This window comes from Protopterus annectens, chromosome 11.part0, assembly GCF_019279795.1.
Source record: "Protopterus annectens isolate FY-2018-M chromosome 11.part0, PAN1.0, whole genome shotgun sequence".
In the NCBI taxonomy this organism is placed as follows: Eukaryota; Metazoa; Chordata; order Ceratodontiformes; family Protopteridae; genus Protopterus; species Protopterus annectens.
This window is the reverse complement of record NC_056745.1, coordinates 122,001,108-122,024,460: the sequence shown is the minus strand read 5'-3', so window position 1 is coordinate 122,024,460 and position 23,353 is coordinate 122,001,108. Positions and strand designations below refer to the sequence as shown.

The 23,353-nt window shown below is 40.8% G+C and overlaps 1 protein-coding gene across 5 annotated transcripts in view; it reads left to right on the top strand.

Annotated features, from left to right (window-relative positions):
* RAD52 (RAD52 homolog, DNA repair protein) overlaps positions 1–23,353 on the top strand; it is a 574,096-nt gene that overhangs the window by 273,135 nt on the left and 277,608 nt on the right. For all 5 annotated transcript variants that reach the window (XM_044087498.1, XM_044087496.1, XM_044087497.1 and 2 more), the window contains one exon: positions 7,774–7,892. In XM_044087498.1, the coding sequence (XP_043943433.1) occupies positions 7,774–7,892 (119 nt within the window). The remainder of the gene's footprint in view (positions 1–7,773; positions 7,893–23,353) is intronic.

Here is a 23,353-nt window from a genome sequence, read left to right as displayed (position 1 = left end):
CTGCATTATGGAAGAAAGTTGGACTGATCTGTGCCAGTAGAAGAAAATGACTGAGTTTTCTTGAGGTTTGAGACTATTGGAGTTTTGATTGCTGACCACTGTAGTCTAGTTTGCGAAGTGCCTTGGAACTGCGGAAGGGAAAGATTCTTCACTAATTTATGTTTATATTAAGCTGCTCAAGGAACAGGCATACTCACAAACACTAAAATAAACATTTTTATTGCCAAAAAGCAGTACATGTATCTTTCATCAAAAGGCTTCTGCAGTACTGCAGAAGCCTTTTGATGAAATGTATGGTTGCATTTTTGGGGGTTGGGGGGGGGGACTCCTTGCTGCTGCTGCTTGACCATTAGCTTTTTGGCTTCCTTACAAATTTTTTCTTTCTCCACTCCTGATACTGCCCCCTCCCCCATTGTGGGCAACTTAACAAGGTGTGAAGGATAAGTGGGAGCATATCAACGTGTCTGTCATATGAGAGAATTCCCTTTTCTACAGTGTTGCTTTATCTCAGAGTAGGTATACTTAAGTTTGTGATGAGTGATGTTTGGAGTGCTTGCCTTCCTGTAAAAACAATGCACTCCCAAGTTTCACCTAAAGTGCATATGGTGAAACATTTTTAGGAGTGTTTGCTTTCAGGAGATGTGGTGTTGATCTATCGGTATGAATCCAAGAAAGTGAATCTAGCTGTGGGAGGCAGATCTCGCTGACCTCACTCCCGATACTACCATGAAGTTAGGGCCTTCTAGGTGGGTGGGAGCAAGAAGTGTGTCCTCCTACAAGTGGGAGAGGGAGAAAAGCCAGGTCAGTCACAGAGTTAGATATGCTGCTAATCCTAGGGGGTTTTCTTCCTGTTTAGCCTTATCCTTTCTGATGCGCTGAGACAAGTCATTGAGACATGAAATATCACAATATGGGATATATTGCCACCTATTTGGTGACAAGTCCTGCAGGCTGCCCTCCCCCAACATTTAGCTGCAGTGAGGTAGCACAGCTCCAGTGTCACCACCCGTGCTTTGACTGGGTGTGCATGTCCCCAACACATCTGACACCCTCCCTCAGAAGCAGATGAGCAGGCCTTCACCCACTCCCAATCTAGTAGGTCTCCAGGCAGTTCATCGGACTCAAGTTCCTGGATCTCAAGTTAGAGCTGTATTTCTGTATATCAACAGAGCTGGCTGTTGACAGTAAATTATTGTTATCCATGAGTATGCCTGGTTCATGAACATTTGGATACCAGTCATTTGTTTGGGTGAGACCCTCTTGGAGGATGTCTGCATCACTTGGGGAATTGATGACTGCACCCAGCTTGCAGTCATCTGTAGACTTGGTCACTGGTTTTGGCCTGCATCTCGGCGAAGTATATCCAAATAACAGAGGCCCCAAGACAGATCCCTGGGGTACACTGCTCGTTACAGGTATTCTGCTTGAGGTGGCTTCCCCTAGTTTGATTAGGTGGGTTCCATCAGTGAGCCTGTTTGCTACCCATCTGATAACATATGGATTGATGCCTCGATGACAGAGTTTATCTGTTATGCCCCAGTGGAGAATAGTGTTGAAAGCTTTGGCCAGGTCAAGGTAGGCATTGTGCACCATCTTCCCCTCGTCCATGGCTTTGGTGACTGTCTCAAAGAAGTCGACCAGATTTAACAGACATGACCTCCCCTTGACGAAGCCAAACTGTGTGGGGTCAAGTGTTTGGAGGTTGCTAATGCCCCTGTTAATGAGGTCCGTGATAATCTGTCCCATGACCTTGCAGATCAGGCTAGTTAGGCTGATGGGTCTATAATTTCCTGGATAGGTGGATGCACCACCTTTGTGTGAAGGGATGACTGTGGCTGTCCTCCACTCGGCTGGGACAAAGCCGGTACTCAGGCTTTGGTTGAATAGGGTACCTAATGGTGATAGTTTCATTTAGTTTCTTTACTAGCTTCTCATATTCAAAATGTTGATGTGTAGAGCATCCTTGAACTGTTGTCATGGTGCACCTATACAACTCTCTTACTATATGGAGACGCTGAGAACCAAACAAGAGTTGTTGAGGAGTTACCAAGCTGTAGGTGTGATTGCTAAAGTTTTTGTACGAGTACCAGTGGTGGATGCAGCTTTGTGCATCAAGCCTTTTCATTCTCTTTGGTGTGCAGATTGGCCTTATCTTTGCATTCCGTTACTGGAAATATAACTGAACTGAAGTAAAATGTGGAGGCAAAAGGGTTTATGCAAGATCAGTGCCGTAGTTCTCAGATGACATTTGTGCTTCCAGCTTCTTAGGTGTAATGTGGTTTATATTTCTTGAGTAAATTGCTAGAAGTTTGGATTCAGCAAGAGGCCTGGGTATTAGGGGGAGATGGATTGTGAGGTGGAATATAGCAGTTCTCTTGATTCAGGGACAGGTTGAAAGGGAGTTTACACAATGATGCTGACTTCTTAAGATCCTGGGAGTAGTATGGATGCAGGACAGAAAATCGCTTACTCAGAAAGTGTAGCATTCATTTTCTATGATGAGTATTTGGCAGCATGAGTCTGACTGTGGGCTGTACACTTCTGCATTCAGTTCTCTGTCCTAGAATTCTAGTTATATATATATATATATATATATATATATATATATATATATATATATATAATGTATATGTATGTGTGTGTGGGTTTATGTCAGCTGGTTGAAGTACATGTTCTTTGACTACCATTCTTTTGAATAAAATGCATTGAAGAATGGAATTATTAAAATAAGGCACTCCAAAACTCCAACGTAATCAAAAAAGCATGATGTGAAGAATTGGGGGGGGGGCATCCTTGGTGTGGATAGCTCTCTCCCATCTCAGCTACATAAACTAGCTGACTCTGAGGTCGTATCATATTGCTATAAAGGGCAGGCTTCCTAGTTCCTAGTATGAAAACCACCACTGAGTTTAGTAAGCTGCGTGTCACATGCTATCATTTCTTACTCCAACACGACTTGGGAAGATCAGTCTTGGAGAACTGTACAATCTCCAGGCTGGATCTGTTAGTCTACAGTAGCTAAATAATGGTGTTGTTAAAGGTGTTTTTCAAAACAGAGTTTATCATTGTAGAACCCTAAATAAATCAAGTCTGCTTGAAGTCTAAAAAAAATAATAATAATCTGCTGCGCTATCCCAACTGTTTCAAACCCCAAAGAACCTTTCTAGGCCTGCTTCCTCAGCTTCATCTAGATCTTCTACAAGCTTGACAGAGGCAGATATGGACAGTATGATACGGAAAAGATTTCTCAGGGTTCAGATCCAGAAGGGGGGTCCTGCCAACTCCGTCCCCTCTCGGATCTTTGAGTGCACCTTGCCAGCCAATACTGTCCCCTTCTCTGATCTGACCTGTGATCTCAGAGTCTCAGGATCCAAGATCCCCAAGACAGTTGGCATCGGATCCAAGGAATCACCCTTTCTGTACTGCAGCAGTTTCCCTGACTCACCCTACTCTGATACCATTGGATGCCTTGGTGCCTCGGCTCTTGATAGCTCAGGTCCGATTCTCTCTGGAGGACTCGGATTTGGGGTTGGCCCCGACCTCTTGTCTTTGTCTTCCTCGGCTCCGGAGGGGGGGATCCCCATGTCTGTCAGCCTTTCAGGTAGTAGAAAGGGCCTTCTCTTTGCATAGTGACCTGTCCTGTCGTATCTTGGATTCTACTTCTCGCTCTTCATTGGGTCCAAGCTCTGCGACCATCATTTCTGCTCTTCAAGGTCAGCCAACTCCAGGAAGCCTCCACACTCATTCCCCAGAGGGATTCCCCCCCTTCTTCTGACACTTCCCCTGAACACCCCATGGAGGAGGTACCATGGAAGAAAATGTGCAAGAGGAGGCACATAGACTCCCTTATAGAGTCTCTCACAGAAGACACTGATTTTGATGTGGGAGAAAGATCCCCCTGATCACCACCTGATGGTGTCTCTTTTGGGGACATCCTGGAAATCCTCAAACAGAAGGGTGGCTGGTCTTCCCAAGCTCCTTCTGAAGAATCTGTGTTCCTGAAGACTTTCGGGGTGGCCCATTGGATAACCCCCCTCCGGCAAATGAACTTATTGACTTTGTTTCTTGTCGGGCTTGGAAGGAATTGGACACTATCGAGCTCATTCCCAAGTGCCTGGATAAATTCTTATTTCCTCCTTCAGACAAACCCCACTAGAACAAGGAAGTCCCTGTTGATGTCATAGTTGTGGCGGCAGCAACTGAGGAGGAGCTAGCTGAGCAAAGTTCTTGTGTCCATCCACCGAACAGGGAGTCCAGAGTAATGGACTGATTTGGAAAGCGCATTTACGCCTCTGCCACATTTGCACTGAGGTTATTAAATTACCTGCCACATTTTACTCACTTGCAGGGAGATTTGATCAAGGAGTTTTCAACCTCACTCACTGAGACCATGTTGGCAGAGGATCGCAAGAAGTTTTCTCCTCAACTGGCTACTCTCTCGTCTGTTGCTATTTCATCGATGAGGCTGAGCTCCCATACAGTGGAGGATACCTCGTGAGCAGCAGGTTCAGGCATAGCCATTAGGAGACATGCCTGGATGAGGCTATGCAACTTTGCTGAACCATTCAAGGCGTCTTTTGTTAATGCCCCCTTTGATGGCTCCTCCTTGTTTGGGCCATCAGTGAAAGACACACCCGCAGCGAGCAGGAGAGAAAGACCCTCTTTGCTGCTGGAATCAAGTTTTCTACCCCTCAACGTTCATTCGCTAGGAACCAGTGAGGTGGTAAGAAAATGTGGCTCAGGAAATCTCAGGGACTTTTCAGGACCTGCATGGGGAGGCTTCCTCCAGAGGCAGAGGAGGTGTCAGTGGCAGAATTTGACCCAGAGGCAAAGAGGGTCTGCAAAACCAGGGCTACAGAGACTCCTCCTATGATAGGCCCTATCACCATTCCTCAAGTGTTGCCCGACTGTCTTTCCATCTCTGTAGGCAGTCGGAGGTTGATTTTCCTTGCACCTGGATGCTTGAACAAATGTTACACGAAATGTGTGAGTGCTAAGAATTATATGCAGAGGTTACTACATACCATACCCTTTTCCCTTCCACCTCCTTTCTAAAGAAAGAAACTCCCTGACATTCCACCCATTTAGACTGAATTTGCAGCTCAAGAAATTCAAAAGCTGCTACAAAAGAGTCATCGAGGAGGTCCCACTCGAACAGATAGGATTCGGAACTTACTCCTGCCTTTTTTTAGTGCCAAAGAAAACAGAGGACCTGAGACCAGTTCTGGATGTAAGCAATTTAAATATGTATGTAAAGAAGTCAAAGTTCCGAATGGTTATGTTTCAGTCCATCCTGCCTCCTCTTCACAAGGACATGAATGTGCTCTATAGATCTCTAGGATGCGTACTCCCACATCAAAACAGACAGATCCTCCAGGAGACACTTGTGCTTTCAGCTGGCTAGTCACTACTAAGTCAGAGCACTGCCCTTTGGACTCGCCACAGACCCCAGGGTGTTCACCAAATGATGGCAGCTCACTTGAGACTCAAAGGATTCCAGGCATTTCCCTATCTCGATGATTGGCTCCTCACCGCTCCTACCAGGCATCAGCTTCTACAAGCCAGGGATTACTTGCTTCAGATCTCCAACTCCCTAGGCATTACAATAAACCATGCCAAATCGCAGCTGATTCCTGTACAGACTCTGGAATTTATAGGAACTCAGTTGTATACTACGACTCAAGTGGCATCATTACCTTTTCATCGCATCATATCATTGAGAAATCAGGTGTGGGACTTGCTGTCTCGTTCATCCCCTCCAGCAAAACTAGTGTTACAAGCTCTTGGATCAGTATCAGCTGTCGTTCTTCTAGGCCCTCTAGCAAGATTCTTTATGTGAATCCTTCAATGGATACTGGCGGTTCAGCGGTCCATTCTTTCCCAGCCTCTGTCATTTCCCACAAAACTCACTCCAATTTGCAAATGTCATGTTGCTGGCGGATCCAGTCGGACGACCTCTTTCTGGGCAGACCGTTTTGTCTTCATCCCCCAGTAGCCACAGTGACCACAGATGCTACCCAACTGGGTTGGGGGGTGGGGCATTTCATGGGAAAAATTATCCAAGGCACGTGGTTTCCCTTGGAGACCAAGTTGCATATTAGTGCCTTTGAGATGAAACAGAGCTTCCTTTGGTTCGACAGTGCTCCAGGAATGTCCATCCTTGAGGGCCTTACAAGAGTTACATAGCTGGGGACTCTGAACCATTCATGAGGAAGAATGAAAAGGACAACAGCAGATTTAGAAGTTATGTACTTACCATAACTTGGCATCTGTGTTGCCCATTTTCATTCTTCCTCACCTTCCCTCCCAACCATGTCCCGGCCCTGTCACTCTAGAAGTATTTGTGGATGTAATTGGAACCTTCACGTTCCTGGTATGAGCCTCGTCTTTTCTTGTCTGTTCTTTCTGTATAACACAGTGGGCAGTAAGGCAGTAAACTCAATCTGAGGGGTTTGGGATGGAATGGGGCATTGTGGGATACAGGGAGGAGCTCTGGATTTGGATCCGAAGTCATGTATGTGCAGCTGAGTTGGATCCATATATCAGATCCTAGACTCATTTGTGAGGAATAATGAATATGGATAACACAGATGTCAAGTTATGGTAAGTCCATAGCTTCTAATTTAGTGGCAGGGGCTAGATGGCTAGTAAGTATATATTTAGTGGCAGAGGCCAGATGACTGTTAAATTATTTAATGGGAGGTGCCAAATAGTGGTTAATTTGATATTTAGTGGCAAGGGTTTGATGGCTATTAGATTGGTATTTAGTGAAAGCTCATCAAATGTTTGCTAATTGTGCTGAAAGCTCGTCATATGTTTGCTAATTGTGCTGAATAATTTATCAGACTTTCTTGTCTTTTATATTTATTTTATTGTCATTCAGTATGGGTTTTAATTCCATTCCCAATCCAGGACCGCTTACAGTTGTCTTATTACCATCCCTGTTGCTTTTCTGTGCCTCTGTGACAGTGAGACTTGTAGTCTTAAATCAGTATTTGGTGTGTATGTGTGTGGGGGGGAGTTCAGGCATTAAGGCCGCAATCAATCAGCTGCAGTAATAAGATTTTTTAATTGTCTGCATTCAGCTGCCATTAGTATAGTGTTGAGAGGCAGCTGCAGATATGCATGCTTCCACATGCTTATGGGTTAGCACTGTTTTGGTAATTAATGTCATTTTTATGATATCCTACATACTGGTGTCTCTCAGGTCACCACTTTAGGTCATCTCTGCAGCAATTTAATCTCACAGCCTCTTGCCAAGATTGGCGAGTAGACTGCTGTAGTAATAGGATATTCAGCTCATAATCAAGGCAACAGATACAGTAGTATGCTGACATTTGCATTTTTAAGTGAGCAGAAGAATGTCCTTTAACCCATCTTGCAGCCCTCAGAGCTGATTGTATTTAGGAGGTTCTAGTTGCCATAGCCCCCCTATGGAGAGTGTAGGGGGTTGTGTTCCACACAAAATAAAACGTATATTTTTTTCATTGAGCTGTTCTCCTTATTTTCACTGTAAAGCAGCATTTATCCACTCCAGTATATTCTTATCTAGCTATCATCTTCTCATCCACATCTCCCTGGCTAGTTTTGTCCAGTACCCAGTCTTACTAATTGAATCTGGGTTACCAGTGGAATAGTTAGGCCTGAAAACTCTGTGTCATTCAAATGTTTACAGATTTCTTGTTTTGTTGAAACAGTAGAATTCAGAACTTACCACGGTACAAGTACTGTGGCTTTTATTATTATTATTATCATTATAATTTTTTTTTGTAGGATGGCTGTTACCATGAGGATGTTGGTTATGGAGTAAGTGAAGGGTTAAAATCAAAAGCTTTGTCACTAGAGAAAGCCAGGAAAGAAGCAGTCACAGATGGACTGAAAAGGGCACTCAAGTAAGTACGTTTTTTTTTTTTAAAATTGTGATTACGAAATATTTATTCGCTTTGTTTTAAAGAATATAACTTTGAGAAATCATTCATCTTGCAACTTTGGATGGAAATTCAAGAACATTTGAGCTTCACACTGTCTATTCACCATGTTTTGCCCCATTTAATTGAGGAGTGTCCCAAGTTTGTTTCTTGCCGCTAAATTGCTACCTGTGCAATAAATATGTAGGTTACAGCTTGTCCCCTGCATTTTCATAAAATTTTTAGGTTCCCTGATACTTCTGTATTAACTTCTTCCTTTACCTCACAAGTAGCTAGAAGGTAGGGAAATCTATGAATGGCACACACAGTTATAAATAACCATGTTTCTCGGTCTCAAGTCTAATTGAATGTGTTGAGTATGATTTTATCTGCTTTTGATGTGAGACATTTTAATATACTTTTCTGAAGAGGGCAGATAGATGATCACTAGTAAGAAATTCATGTTTGGCATAATTCACCTGATTTTCATAACCATTTGTTTGTGAAATGAATTAACCAGCAGCCCAACTAAAGTGTGTATTTGAACACATTACATGTAGCTTTATTTTTCATTGCTTTTATACCAGTGGATTAGTTTCTATTTATTTATTTAAAAATGTAATTGATCTAGATATTTGTACTTTTGCTCATTTAGTGCATTAATAGATAACATGCATTGCAAAAAGGACTTCCAAGCTGACTGAACACTGATGAAATATTGTGGAAGATATTGCTGGCAGGTTAAGTTAAATGCTTGTTTTCCTCCTGGGTTAAATAACAGGGAGGATTTTAGAATGTATTTAAAAAAGAAAGAGCTAAAAAATTAATAAATTTATAACCCATAGTTTTAAATGTTAAATGTGATGTCATGTGATTTTTTTTATTGGTGCATGTGATTTTAAATGAGTATAAATGTGTATTATTGTGAATGAGAACTTCAGTCGGAAGAAGTCTCTGATTCTAATTGGAGAGACGAAAGCGCTCACTAGAGGTTCTGTTTATTAAAGTTGCTGGTTATTTTTCAGTCTGTGCCATTGGTTTTGATTGCACACTGATCAACACTTAAGCTCTCCCATTGTGAAAACAAAAACTGTGAAAAAGGAGTGCTATTGAAAATTTTATTTGGGTAAAATGTATTTACTGGTTAGTAAGTACAATGCTTGGATGCCAGCAAAGAAGAAATTTGGAGAACCTGAAAGAAAATCCACTGGAAAAGGTAAAGAGAAACACTGCCAGGTAAGGATCCTGCAGCTGCTGAGCAAAAAAACAGTTTAGGCTTCAGCTTTGGTACAAGAGATGGCGTCCAGTAATTTAGAGGGAAAAAATAAATCAAAAAGTACTCAGAGGAGATTAAAATGAAATTTTGAAGGAATATATCAACTTAAAAAACAAAAAGCTGGAAAAATAGAAGCTTTAACTAGCTATTCAGATGAACTGATAAAACTGAAAAAAAAAGAAGTTGAAGTGAAGAAAAGGGTGGCTGAGTATGAGGCTTCTCAAGAAAAGCTGTTTAAAAAAATAGTAGTTAGAAGACACGTGTGCAGGGAGAACCTGAGATTTTTCTGTTGTACCAGAGAAATTTAAAGAAACAGACTATATGTTATCAAAGCATAACCAGGCAGTTACACTGGTGTTCCACAGCAGGATTTCTTAACTGAAGGGGAACATCAAATGTATGCTCCAAACCTGGCAATGAGAATGCAGCCAATACTTACATTAGGAAAGATGAGATCATACCAGCAGAAAAGGCTGATCCTGACAAAACTGTGGAAGAAGGGAAAAGTATTAAAAGCTTGAGACAGCAGATTATTTTTGTAAAATGATTATTCAGTATACACCAGGCAGAAGAGAAATAAATGTATCCCAGCAATCTGGGAATGGAGAGAGGCAGGTGTGAGATTCAATATGCTGTCTACAGAGTATTTTTTCCTGGAGGATCAAATACATTTTTGATGCAGAACAGGCTAAAGGTGAAACAAAACAATATATATCCAAAAAAAAAAAAAGTGAAACAAGCAGAAAGGGACCTCTGTTTATCATTCTTCTGACAGTAAAGCTTGTATAGAGACTTTACCATTGAAACCCTTTGTAGTGTTTAAAAGGAAAATGCTTGAGAGACCTAAAAAAGCTCAGGAATTGACTAGAAAAATCAGAAGTTCCTTGAACCAGAATCTAGTGTTGGGAGATGGAGATCATTTGGAAGAAGACCAGCAACACTGAAATTAGTGAGTGAATATGAGATTATAAAGCATCAATCACATTTGAGAAATATGGCTTTACAGATAAAAGTGGTTGAGTAAAGACTGGACTTTTGTTGACTTTGCTAAACTTTTGAGTGGACTGTAAAGCATATACCCCAAGTTATGTCTTTAATGTTTAGTAGGGCACTAAAAAGGTAACTAAGTAAAACAATTTTTGTTCTTATTAGTATTCGTATGAAACATACTGTGGTGGTGGTGCTGCGGTAGCGTTGTCGCCTCACAGTTAGACGTTGCCCGTTCGATCCTCAGAGTGTCTTCTGTGTGGCGATATGCATGAATGGGCGTTCCTTCATGGAAGGTTGTGCGTTGGGCCCGGCAAGCCAGCACATAAAACTCTACTGCCAATAATTAGTGGACCGGAGTTCCGCTGTGGCGACCCCTAACCGGGAAAAGCAGAAAGACACAAACAATTAGTATTCGTATGAAACATTCATGATATAAACTGCATGTTGTATTATAAAGCAGTTGTGTTAAGTGTGTATTCAGGGCTATTTTAAATGTGGGGGATCTTTTTAGTGACTGCATGTGTTAAAGATGTAAACAAGTACTTTTTTAGTTGTAAGAAGTATAGGATTTACAGTATAACGAGAAGAAAGGCTGAACAGAAGCAAATTAGGTTGCAGGCTGCTAGGGTGGGTGTGGATGTAAGTGTTCACTGATTGATTGATATATATATATATATATATATATATATATATATATATATATATATATATATATATATGAAACTAAGATGATAATTTTCCTTGTTTTACAAGTGTAGATGTTTAGATTAATGTCCCTAGCTTAAGCTGTAAGCAAGTTTTTTTTTTTGTAAGCAAATAGGTTGGAAAATTAGACAAAATGATGGACATAAAAAATTCTAAGTTTCTTGCATCTGCAAAGCTACAAGGTTGTTTTTTCCATCACTAAATATTCTTAGTGAGAGACTAGAAGTATGTAGCTGAAGCCATTTAGCTGTTAGCCATGCGAATTCTGTACATTCTTTTCTGAGTAACCTTTACAACGATTCCTTCATGTATCTTCAAGTTGTTAACTTTTTTTTTTATTGCTGACTACTTTTACACGGAGACAAGCTGTCTGCAGGTGCAAGCAGTTAATCTTGAGAGTTTTGAACATTCATTGCTGAGAGAAATGCAAAATTTAAAGGTGCAGTGAGCAGTTCAGTGAAAAAAAAGGTTTAGAATCATGGAGGATTGAATGAGAGAGAGTAGCATCCACAGCAGCTTTAATACTTTAATGCACTAAATAAAACGCAGCATAATTTAGTTATATTTAAAAGTAGCCAATGCACTTTTTCTTAGGACTAAGTGTAATGCTTTCTGAAAGCAAACGGGCTGTTTTTTTTTATCATCACTGTTCCCTTTCTCTATGTAAAAAGCACAGCCAGAAATTGGTGTGAGTGGGAGCACAGACTGTAACATGTGCTTTATCATGGGTAACCTTAATTTAAATTAGTTATGCCTGTGGGTACAGCTGTCAAATAGGTATTAGTTTCTATGTGAATAGTTGAACTTCATCTGGTGAAAATGTGCATAGTTTTGTGTATTTGTTCTAAGTTAATAGGGGGCATTTTGAAAATATTTTTAGCTTTTTGTTTGAAGGCTTTCGTTAAAGGAAAAAGTCTTGAGAAATGTGACCTAGGTTCAAATGGAGATGAGAAGAAACAATTGTGTAAAAGATCGGTCTAGCTAAACATTAGTGTGTGCATGTAAGACAAAACTTGGAAATAACACATTCAAAAAACCTGTAAAGTATAATAAGTGGAAACAGTAGTTTTCTATCATAATGGCTACTGTGTCCATAATTATCTTGAAATATAATTGAACTTACATGTATAGACATATAGGAAAGAGTATTGAATTATATTAAGAAATGCAGAGACAAATGCAGATGCAGGAGACACATTTGGAAAGAAATGAGCATATAAATATGATAATGAAAGGATTTCAGAATGAATATTCAGCAGAATATCAGGAACAAAGGAAAGTGGAGTAGTTCTACTAATTGCTAGAGAGGTTCCAATAGTGACAGAAGAGGAAAAAAGACAATAATGGTAGATTTGAGGCAGTAAAGGACTATTGGCAAGGGGGGAGGATTACTCTGGCATGTATTTGTATTCCACCAAAAACTGCTGTTATGGATCTTAAACTTTTGTGAGAAATAACCTGCTTTCAGCAGGGAATATCGCTTATAGGTGGGGACTAGAATTTGATTTACAAGAGTGAGGATGTATTTGCGGGACCTAAAAGGGAAACTATAAAAGAGTGTAGATTTCTGAAGAAATTATGAAAATATTTGGCATGGAAGATGTGAATTCAGTAGTAAGAACTTGAACAGATTTTTCATATCATTCCTCAAGGTACAATACCTGGGCTAGACTGGGTAGAAATTATAGTTTGCAGGAACATGTGCATTTAATTGAAAGCTTTGACAAACATCCAATAACGAATTCAGATTATGTAGCGATAAAAATGCAGGATAATGAAGAAAAATGAGACACAGATGCTTTCCAATCTACCTGTGTAAAAGTGAGGAATTTAAGGAATTGATAGTGGAAATTTGAGAGTTATTAGGGAAGAAGTAGTTGGTGAGTGGGATAAAATGAAAATGGAGTTTAAAAATAGGGTAGAAATCAAAGAAAGACGTATGGTTGAGAGGTAATAGGAATTATTTAGAGGGGCTGACAAAGGTTAAAGTATTGCAGAATAAGGGGAATCTCACAGAAAATGGTGCATCTGTAGAGTGCTAAAGAGAAAATAGGGGAGTGATTTAGATTATATACATGTGTTTAGAAAGATTGCTGTTAAGCAATTATTTTTTTTGATAATCACATAAAAATCCTTTGCACTGCAACTTAGGCAACAGAAAGTAGAAAGGACTGTTGCCCAAACTTAGTGAGTCTATGACAATAAAAATAACTGGAGATCCTATGGAGGTATTAGAGATATTTCAGAAATTTTATGAAAATTTGTACAAATCTGAGCAACATGGAAACCAAGAAGGAACACAAATGCTAATATTTATGGAAGACTTAAATATGTCAAGATTAGAGGAACATGAGTCTCAACAAATGGTTAGGATAGGAGGAGATGAGATAAAATGCTGATGTATAATCAATCTGCAGGGAAGTCTCCAGGAACAGATGGTATTTCTGTAGAAGTTAGGAGGGACGAAAGTGATAAAGATCTGGAAGATTTTGTTTAATATCACTTTAAAAGGAAGGGGCAGCACCAGCATCTTGGAAGAAAGCTGTGGTGGCTGTATTACCTAAAGATGGCAAAGACCCATCAGACCCAGCCTCATATAGACCCATTTCAGTTTTAAACCATGACTATAAAGTGTTTGTCTACTAGCTGAAAGAATGACAAAGGTGTTATCAAAATTGATAGATATGGATTAATGTGTTTTTTGTGGAGGGGAAGCAAACATTTGGCAACATTAGTCAAACAGCAATGATCCAGAGGAAAACACAATGTAAGAAAATATCACCATTGTTGGTGTGTCTAGATGCATAGAAAGCATTTGATAAAGTAAGCTGGGGTTTTATGAGTAGGGCAATGGAAGCATTCGCATACCCTGATACAATAATTAGGAGGACATATGAAGGATCAGAGGCAGGAATAAAAATGGGAGAGGGGAGTTCTTCTCCGATAAGTTGTGTTTGAACAAAGGAGACAGGCAGTGGTGTCCACTTTCCCTGTGTTATTTGCTTTCTGTGTAGAGCCCCCGGCAAAGAAACTAGGGACAGAGAAATTCAAGGATGTAATTGGCGTGGTAGTTAAGAAAAATTGACTTTATTGGTAGATGATATTATTTTGCACTTGATAAATCCGGAAAAAGGCATTTCTATGTTTTTGAGATAGTTTCAAGTCTTTTCAGGATATACATTAATGAAGATAATTTATGTACCCTCTCTTGACTTGGTTCAACAATACCTATATTTATGAGGGCACGTGAAGAAGAAGAATTTAGGAATATGGATTAAAAAGGCTTCTGTTATGGCAGCTAAGGATATGTGGGAAGAAATTAACCTAAGGATAATACAAAAAAACTGAGAAACTGGAAACTCTTGTTGATGATGGGTAGGGATACTAAGATACAAGCAGTGAGAATATTTTTAGTCCCTTAAGTCTTATATAAGGGTCAGGCATATTTTTATCAACCAGAGGGAATGTTGTGAACAATAATTAGTAAATAGTTGAAGGAATCTGTGACGGAAAGAGAGACTGAATTAAGCAGGATAAGTGGATCCTCCCAGTAGAACAAAATAGTTTAGGATTACCTGATTTCAAGTGATATTTTAGAGCTACACAGTTAAGGCTGTTATAACACAAACTGTTATCATTCAAAGTGGAACGTGATGTTGATGATGAAGTGGGGGGGTCAAGAAATAAGGGGTGAGAGTGGGATGTTAGATTCAAATCCTTATGGAGAATAATGACCACAGTACAGAATATTATGTTTGCAAAGTTGCAGAAAGTATTCTAAGAACTAAGCTAAAACATGAATAGAGAAAGGAGATGTTGCCAATTGGATAACTGCAAGTAGGATTACAGAAATTAGGCAAGAGGGGCTGGACTTTACTGGAGAAGGCTGCCAAAGGAACCATGGTATTAGGAGCATATAACTAGAGAGGGAAATGTAGTAGAGTGGGAAGAGGCCAAGAAGAAGTTTGAACTTCCAAGATGGCTACACATTAAGCTGTTACTCCGTTGCAATTCTCCCAGAGTGAAATCAGAAACTCAGAAGAGAGAGCCAGTGAATTAATTTTTTGGGGTACATTTCAGTAACTGGTTTGTAACTAAATAACAAAAGGCTGCATAAAATGCAAGAAGCTTTAAACAAATATTCATATGAGGTGATAAAACTGCAAAAATCAGAGATCAAAATAAAGAAAAGGCTGGCTGAATATGCCCAAGAAGAGATGTTTCAAAAAATAATAGAATTAGAGGACAGAGCATGCAGGGAAACCTGAGATTTTCTGCTGTACCAGAGAAGCTGGCAGGAACAGACTATTAATTTTATGAAAGAACAAATAAGCAATTGGTCTGGTATTCCACCGCAGGAGTTGTTGATTGAAAGGGCAGATTGTGTGCATGCTCCAAACCTGGCCATGAGAAAGCAACCTAGACCTTTAATAGTAAAGACGGAATCCTACCATTTGAATGAGTTGATTCTGACAAAACTGTGGAAGAATGAAAAAGTACTAAAAGTAGGAGATGGTAGAGCATTCGTGGAAAATGATTACCTATTGTACACCAGGCAGAAGAGTAAATTTATTCCACTAATCAGGGAATGTCGAGAAGCAGGCATGAGATCCAAACTGCTGCATCCATCTATCTTCAGAATATTCTGTGCTGGAGGGACAAAATCATTTTTGATGCAGAACATGCTAAGGAGGAAATACAAATGTTTGTCCAACAAAAAGTAAGGTGTGAAACAGAGATTCTGCTTCTTGTTCTTGTGGAAATTAAGACCACAGAGACTGTGCCAGTGAAATATTTTCCAGTGTTTCAACAGAAAATGCTTGAGAGACGGAAAAAAAACACAAGAGTTGACAAGAAGAGCCAAGCGTACATGTGAAAGTAAGCAGAAACTGGATTTGGGGGATGAAGATAAACTTGAATAAAACCAGCAACTTGGAAACTGACAAATAGGGGATTATAAATCATTAATTATATTTGTGAAATATGACAAAACAAGAAAATCTGGAAATATTGGACTCTTTTGACTATGTTAAACTTGTAGGGGACTCTAAAGCACGTGGCCTACTTCATGTCATTGATGTCTTGAGGAACTCTTTGAAGAGGGGAATAGGAAGGAAAGAGTTATCTGTGAGTAAAACAAACTTTTGTTCTTAACGGTAATATTTGTATAGTGCATGATATAAAGTAAAGTTTTGCATGTTATTTTTAAATGTAGTGGGGATATTAAAGTAAAGAATGACCCTGTTTTTTTACTTCATTTCTCTTCTCCTTGTTCAGTTTTAAGAAATGTCAGAACTGCAAGAGAAGTCTGTTCAAAAGAGTATGATACAAGAAAAAAATTATGTGCTTTTTCTCATTTTTGCATATGGGAATGATTGCATTAAGGCTGTTTTTTTAAACACCTTTATTGAATTATCACTTGTGATATAGGCAAATTTGCATTTATATACAAGTAATCAAACTATTAGTGAGTTCATGTTTGCAAACATTGTACTTTACATATATTGTTTTATATCATGTCACGTTTTTTAAACAAGAAACATCTTTCTTAAATCATCACTTATGACATAGGCAATCATATGTGTATATAAATGAAAAAGTACAGTTTTGTACCTACCATAAATGTAGATGTTCGAAGATCCACATTGCTGCAGTCCTAACACTTGGGTAGTCCGCTGTCCCTCGGTCGGCCCGAATATCAGAGTATAAGGCTGACGTCGGTCAGGGCGCATTTGACTGACATCAGAACGTCAGGGTACAAATGCGCATGACCGACGTCATATCCTCAGTCTTTTCTTGCCCCAGATGTCAGAAGACCCTAAAGAAAAAGGTCCAAACCCATAGGCAACAGCTAAACAATCAACCATCCTAACACCAAGAATATGTACAATATATACAATATATACAATAAACACAATATACCTCAGCTGTATAACCCAACCCACACAACCACCTCAAACTATAGAGGGGAAGGAGGGAGGTAAATTGGACTGCAGCAATGTGGATCTTGAACATCTACATTTATGGTAGGTACAAAACTGTACTATGTTCTTCATCTCACATTGCTGCAGTCCTAACACTTGGGTAGAATCCCAAAGCAGAGGTAAGGGAGGATGGCTAAACTATAATGAAGCAGGAGCTGACAGAATGCCCTGCAACACAGCAGTGGCAAACCCAGCCCTGGATTTAGAGTACAATGGAAGGTGGTAATGCCTAGAGAAGGTATGCACTGAACTCCAAGTGGCTGCCTCCAAAATATCCTTAGTTGCCACCCCTCAAAAAGCTGTTGAAGTGGCAGTAGCCCTAGTGGAATGAGGCCTAATCCCAGCTGGAATCTCCTTGCCATGATGGGAATAACAGAAAGCAATGCAAAATCCAATCCACTTAGAAATAGTTTGTTTTGACACGGGCTTGCCCTGAGAGCACAAAGCAAAAGAAACTAATAACTGCTGAGATTGTCTGAACCCTTTAGTTCTGTCCAAATAATATCGCAACTGCCTGTGTACATCTAAAGTGTGCAAAATCTTTTCCCCTTTATTTTGGGGATTTGCATAAAAAGTAGGCAAATGAATAGTTTAGTTTAAAGCCACACTAGAAACCACTTTAGGCATAAAGGAAGGATTAGTACGTAAAGATACCCTGTCCTTATGAAAAATTAAGAAAGGCTCAACCGCCATAAGGGCCTGCAATTCAGAAACCCTTCTTGCAGAGGTAATGGCCAACAAAAAAGCAGTCTTCCATGACAAATATTTCAACTCAGCAGTCGCTGCAGGCTCAAAAGGTTGTAGAGTGAGTTTCTCCAACACAAAATTGAGATCCCAAGCAGGAGTAGGAGCTCTTCGTGGGGTCTTAAATTCTTTGCCCCTCTAAGAAATTGCTTGAATAAAGGATGAGAAAACAATGGTGGGTCACAGTCATAGTGAGCTGAAATTGCTGCAGCATGAACCTTAATAGAAGAGAAGGACAAACCTTTGTCCAATAACTCAGTAAGATATTGAAGAGCCACACTTAAATTAGGCTCAGAAACATCCAAATCCTTAGCTGCACTCCAAAACAAAAATCTCTTCCATTTATCTCGTACACTTTCCTTGTACTAGGCCTTCTAGCTTCCAAAATCACATTCAAAACTTGTTGTGGAAGTTGAGACCCCCTATGGTTTAAAACAGAATATGCCATGCTGTTAGGTGAAGAGAGTGAAGTTTGACATTGAGCAAATGGCTGTCCTCCTGGGACAACAGATGTGGAATCAAAGGCAAAGGCCATGGAGGCTTCCGTACTAGACTTCTCAGTAGTGGGTACCAGTGCTGCGAGGCCAATCTGGTGCTATCAAAATCATCCTTGGCTTGTCCTGTCTGACCTTCAGAAGTACCTTTGAGAGGAGAGGCAGAGGTGGAAAGGCATACACATGAAGATTTGTCCAACTGAAAGAAAGAGCATCCACTTTCCAAGCTGTGGGATGATACCTTTGTGCAAAACTTTGGCAGCTGGTGGTTTAGTGGAGAAGCGAACAGATCTATGTCTGGAGTTCCCCAGGACACTGTCAATTTCTGAAATACATGAAGATCCAGTTTCCACTCGTGGGGATCCATGATTTGTCTGCTTAACACATCCGCTATGGAGTTCTGTGCTCCTGGCAGAAACCTTGCCTGAAGATTGAGCTGTAAACTGAGAGCAGTCTCCCACAAAATCATTGCTTGCCTGCATAGAGGATAAGAATCGTTCCCCTTGCTTGTTGATGTACCACATGACAGTTGTGTTGTCTGTTAGAATCAACACCTGCCCTGGAAGAAGTAATTCCTTGAAAGCCATTAATGCAAACTGGACTGCTAACATCTCCTTCATGTTGATATGCAGATGTTGTAGTCTGGCAGGCCACTTGTCTTGTATCCACTTTCCATTCAGATGAGCTCCCCAAGCTTTGTCTGAGGCATCTGTCGTTAAAATCTGACTCGCCTCTGGCGGGTCACAGAGAGTCCCTTGTTTAGGTGACATTCCTGAGCCCACCACAAAAATTCCTTTTGAATGCAAGGTATTATTTGAATGACAGTGTCCAGATCCTGGCAGTGCTGTGTCCATACATTTTGAGATACCATTGTAGCTTCCTCATATGCAGTTTGGCATTGGGAAGCACCAGAATACAAGATGCCATGAACCCTAAGGCTTGAAGGACTGTCCTTGCAGTCAGCCCGGACTGATGAGATAGTTGATGGAAGTAAAGGGAAAGACTCTTTTGTTTGTCCGGGGTTAAAAGGCCATCTGGGATGCTGTATTCAGTCTCACACCCAGAAAGCACATGTCCTGAGAGGGTACTAGACTGGACTTTATTTCGTTCACAGAATACCCTAGGCATCTTAGCACTGCTATCACATATTCCAAATGATGAAGAAGCTCTTCCCTTTCTTGAGCCAGAATCAGGCAGTCGTCCAAATAAGGATAGATTTGTATTCCTTTTAGCCTGAAGAAAGCTATCACTGGAGCCAGAACTTTCGTGAACACTCTGGGCAGTAGATAAGCCAAAGGGCAATGCAGAGAACTGATAGTGAGAATTCCCAGCTCGAAACGCAGATACTTCCTGCAACTTAGTCTGATAGGAACATGAAGGTAAGCTTCCTTGAGATCCAAAGTTACCATCCAATGATCTTTGCCCAGCAGAGGTAAAAGCTGCTGCAACGTCAACATTTTGAACTTGGGAATGTCCAGATAAGTGTTGAGGATGGATAAATCCAAAATTGGTCTCCACGTGTTCCCCTTCTTTGGTACTAGGAACAGGCGAGAATAAAATCCTAGGCCCCTTTCTGGCATGGGAACCGGCTGTATGGCCCCTATTTGGAGTAACAGTGTAATTTGCTTGTGAGCCTCCATTCTTTGTGGAGGAGGAATGTCTGGCATGCCTTTGAAAGGAGGCAAGGTATGGAAATAAAACCTGTAACCGTGATGTATGATATCCAGTACCCATTTGTCTTGGGTAATCAAACTCCAATTTTCTTTGAAAAGTGCCAGCCTTCCTCCCAAAGGTGCCGCCAGGCGAGAAGGCTCTGGCAGCAGAAAAGGTAGGTCATTGGGTCTGTTTACGAAAGGACTGACCCCTGCCCTCACTCGAAGACTGTGCAGGAGAACTCCCTGTTCTAGGCCTAAGAGCCCTGACCTCTGCCCCTGCCACGTCTAGATCTACCCCTAGACTGGGAATCATAAGAAGGATACGTCCACCCCTTAGTAGGCCAATTTCTACTAAACTTTGGTGGCTGAACCTGCAAAAAATCTTTAACAGTCTGCATAGACTTAGCCTTGTCTTCCATCTTCTTTAAAACTGCCTCAACAGGAGAACCAAACAAGACATCAGATTGCAAAGGGGCATCCAAAATCCTAGTTTTAACATGGTCAGATAAATTTTGATCCCTCAGCCAGGCATGCCTGCGAAGAACTGACCCAGTGGCAGCCACCCTAGAGGAGGCCTGTACAGCATCAAAACCACATTGCAAAGAATGCTTACCCACCTGTTCAGAAACATGCACTAAATCCTGTAACTCTTTACAATCAATACCTTCCGCCAGAGCATCAACCTTAGATTTCAACTGTGAAAGCAGATAATTTTGATATTTTAACATATGAAACTGGCAATTCAAAGCTCTCATGGCTAGGGTGGAAGAAGTATAAACTTTCTTTCCCCATCTATCCAAGGCCCTGGCCTCTTTATCTGCAGGAACCGGATTCTTGACAACAGAAGCCTTAACACCCTTGGGCCCCTGGCTAACAGTCTCTGGGTCTGCCCTAGGACTCTTAAAAAGATACTTATGAGCTTCAGGCACCCTGTAATACCTATCTGGTTTAACAGGAGCAGGAGGCAAGGAATCAGGATTAAGAGAAGCCTCTGCAAACACATCTTCCACCACAGTCAAAACAGGAGGTATAGCCAAAGGCCTATGCTGGGGCAAAAACAAAAATTCCTTAAGCCTTTTCCTAGAGTCAGAGAAGTCCTGACCCTCCCATTTAAAGTGCTCTCTCATGGAGTGAAGGGTCTCTGAAAAAGAAAAATCCTCAGGAGGAGAAGCAGAAGGAGTAGAATCATCAACATCAGAGTCAGAATAATGAGAATACTCCTGCAAGTCTTCAGCCGAAGACTCAGACACATCTGAAGCCTGCTCATAATCCCCCAACACTGGCTCCATCCTAGGCCTCTTATAAGGAGGGGGCATAGAGCCTCTAATTAAAGTAATTAAATCTTCTGCCATTTTAAGCATGTGCTTCTTGGGCACAGAACCTGAAGAACTAGGAGTGACACCCACAGCAGCTAAACTAGATCTGCCTCTGGAGAAGCCTTGGAAGCAGAAAGAGGGCCTAGACACCTTAGGAAGGGAGGGAGTAAAGTAACCTGAGAAGCCCCTGTAGCCTGACTTGCCTCCTGGGAGGCCACATCCTGTAAGCAGAGTTTCTCCCTGGGACTCCAGAGGCCTCCGTGGAACCACCGGTTCCACTGATGCCTCTAAAGAACCGGCGTCCTGTTCGGACGACTCCTCTAACCTAGGTTTAACAGCCTTGTCCTTGCGCTTCTTTGAGGAAGCCGGCGGAGCATCCGACGGCATTTTGTAATTGCACCGCTTCCCAAAGACCAACCTGGCACAATCCAACCTCCGCTTGATAGTGCGTTTATTGAACCTAGCACAAAAGCGCACCCAACAACGTCGTGCTCAGGTCCCAAACAAGGTATACACAAATTATGGTAATCCCTATGCGGTATCTGTTTCCCACAAGAAATACAGTTATTCACTTTTCCTGACATCCGGTAAACCACTGAGGCAAGAAAAACAAAATATTCCCCAGGTACTTAACCAACTCTGACTTGGTCTGAAACTCGTCGAAAAATTTCAGAACGCCGAACGGCACTTGCAACACTGCTTCTGCATCGGACCATGCGGCAAAAAAGACTGAGGATATGACGTCGGTCATGCGCATTTGTACCCTGACGTTCTGATGTCAGTCAAATGCGCCCTGACCGACGTCAGCCTTATACTCTGATATTCGGGCCGACCGAGGGACAGCGGACTACCCAAGTGTTAGGACTGCAGCAATGTGAGATGAAGAACATCAAGCCACACCAACACTATCTTAGTTGCAAGCATTTAACATCACAAACCATATTGACACACACTCCGTTACAAACATTATACATCACTTATAATCTACGCAATCATTTTCAGTCAAACATTACATAGCTCATTTAAGTCCTACCTTCTTTTAAATTTCATTCCTCCTCTGTATGTATTGTTCCCACAATATGTAGTTTGCCCCTACCCTTTTCTAAAGAACTCTCTTCTGGTTTTATCTCTGTTACTAAATTCGCTACTTCTAGTATAGTTGGTTTAGAATTTGATTTCCATTTTCTAGTAATTGCTTTGTGGCATTCACAGTAATTAGACACAGCAAGGCCTTACCATGTCTAGGCAATTCCGATACTGTATCGTAGCTCAGAAAAATCATCTCCCTTGTCACACCAATCTGCCCATCCAGCATCTCCGACAGTGCATCCCACAGGGAGTCCTTAAAGTCTGCTAGCTCATTGCATCCCTAGAAAACATGTTCCCAGTTGCATCTTTCTTCCCTGTCACACCTCCAGCATTTGCTGTCTACCTAAGGAAAGATTCGCTGGAGTCTACTTGGGGTATAAAATAAAACATTTCCAAGCAAAAATCCTAAGTATTCTAGATTTTATTGCAAATTTGGGAGACATACATATTTCTTCCCATTGTTTTTTTGTGAATTGCTTATCCAGTCCCTCTCCTCAATATTTAACCTCCTCTGATCGATTCTTATAGTTATCATGTAGTATTTTATATGCTGTACTAATTGTTCATTTTTTAATGGCAGCTTTTGTTCTAGAGTCTACTAAAAACTTTACTAGTGCTAATCTTTAATTTAGGACCCCTCCCCTATTTCTTTCTGTTTGCCTATATTCTGATATCAATCCTTGATAAGGAAGGCAATCTCTAACCTGCAGTCCAAATAAGTTATTGGTGTGTTCCCATTCTATCATTTTTCCCTCTATAGTTATTTGCTCCCAATACCTTGGTTCCTTTGCCAGTTTTGTCCAATAAATTCTAGCCCCCCTTTGCCTGTTGTTATATCCCAAATTGCAGTCATTCCTATTGGCAGAATCTCCTTTCTCCATTAACTGCATTAAGGCTCTTGGCTTTTTCTAGTAATAAGGTTTAAGAGAAAGCAAGTAAATAAAAAACATTGAATATAATAAAGCCCTCCTCTAGTAAATAAATACTTGTAGAAGCAACAATGTATCTGGTTCTCATTTCTCCATGGAGACAATCTGATAAAACGCAATAAAAATTGACTACTTCTTTTAATAGCTTTCTTTCAATGGCTAGGAGATGATGTTTTTTGAAAGCATTCTAGTGTTTTCTCATTCTGGGAGAACAATAAAGAAGTTTGAACTGCAAGCTAGAAATTGCCTTCCCTGTCAGGGATT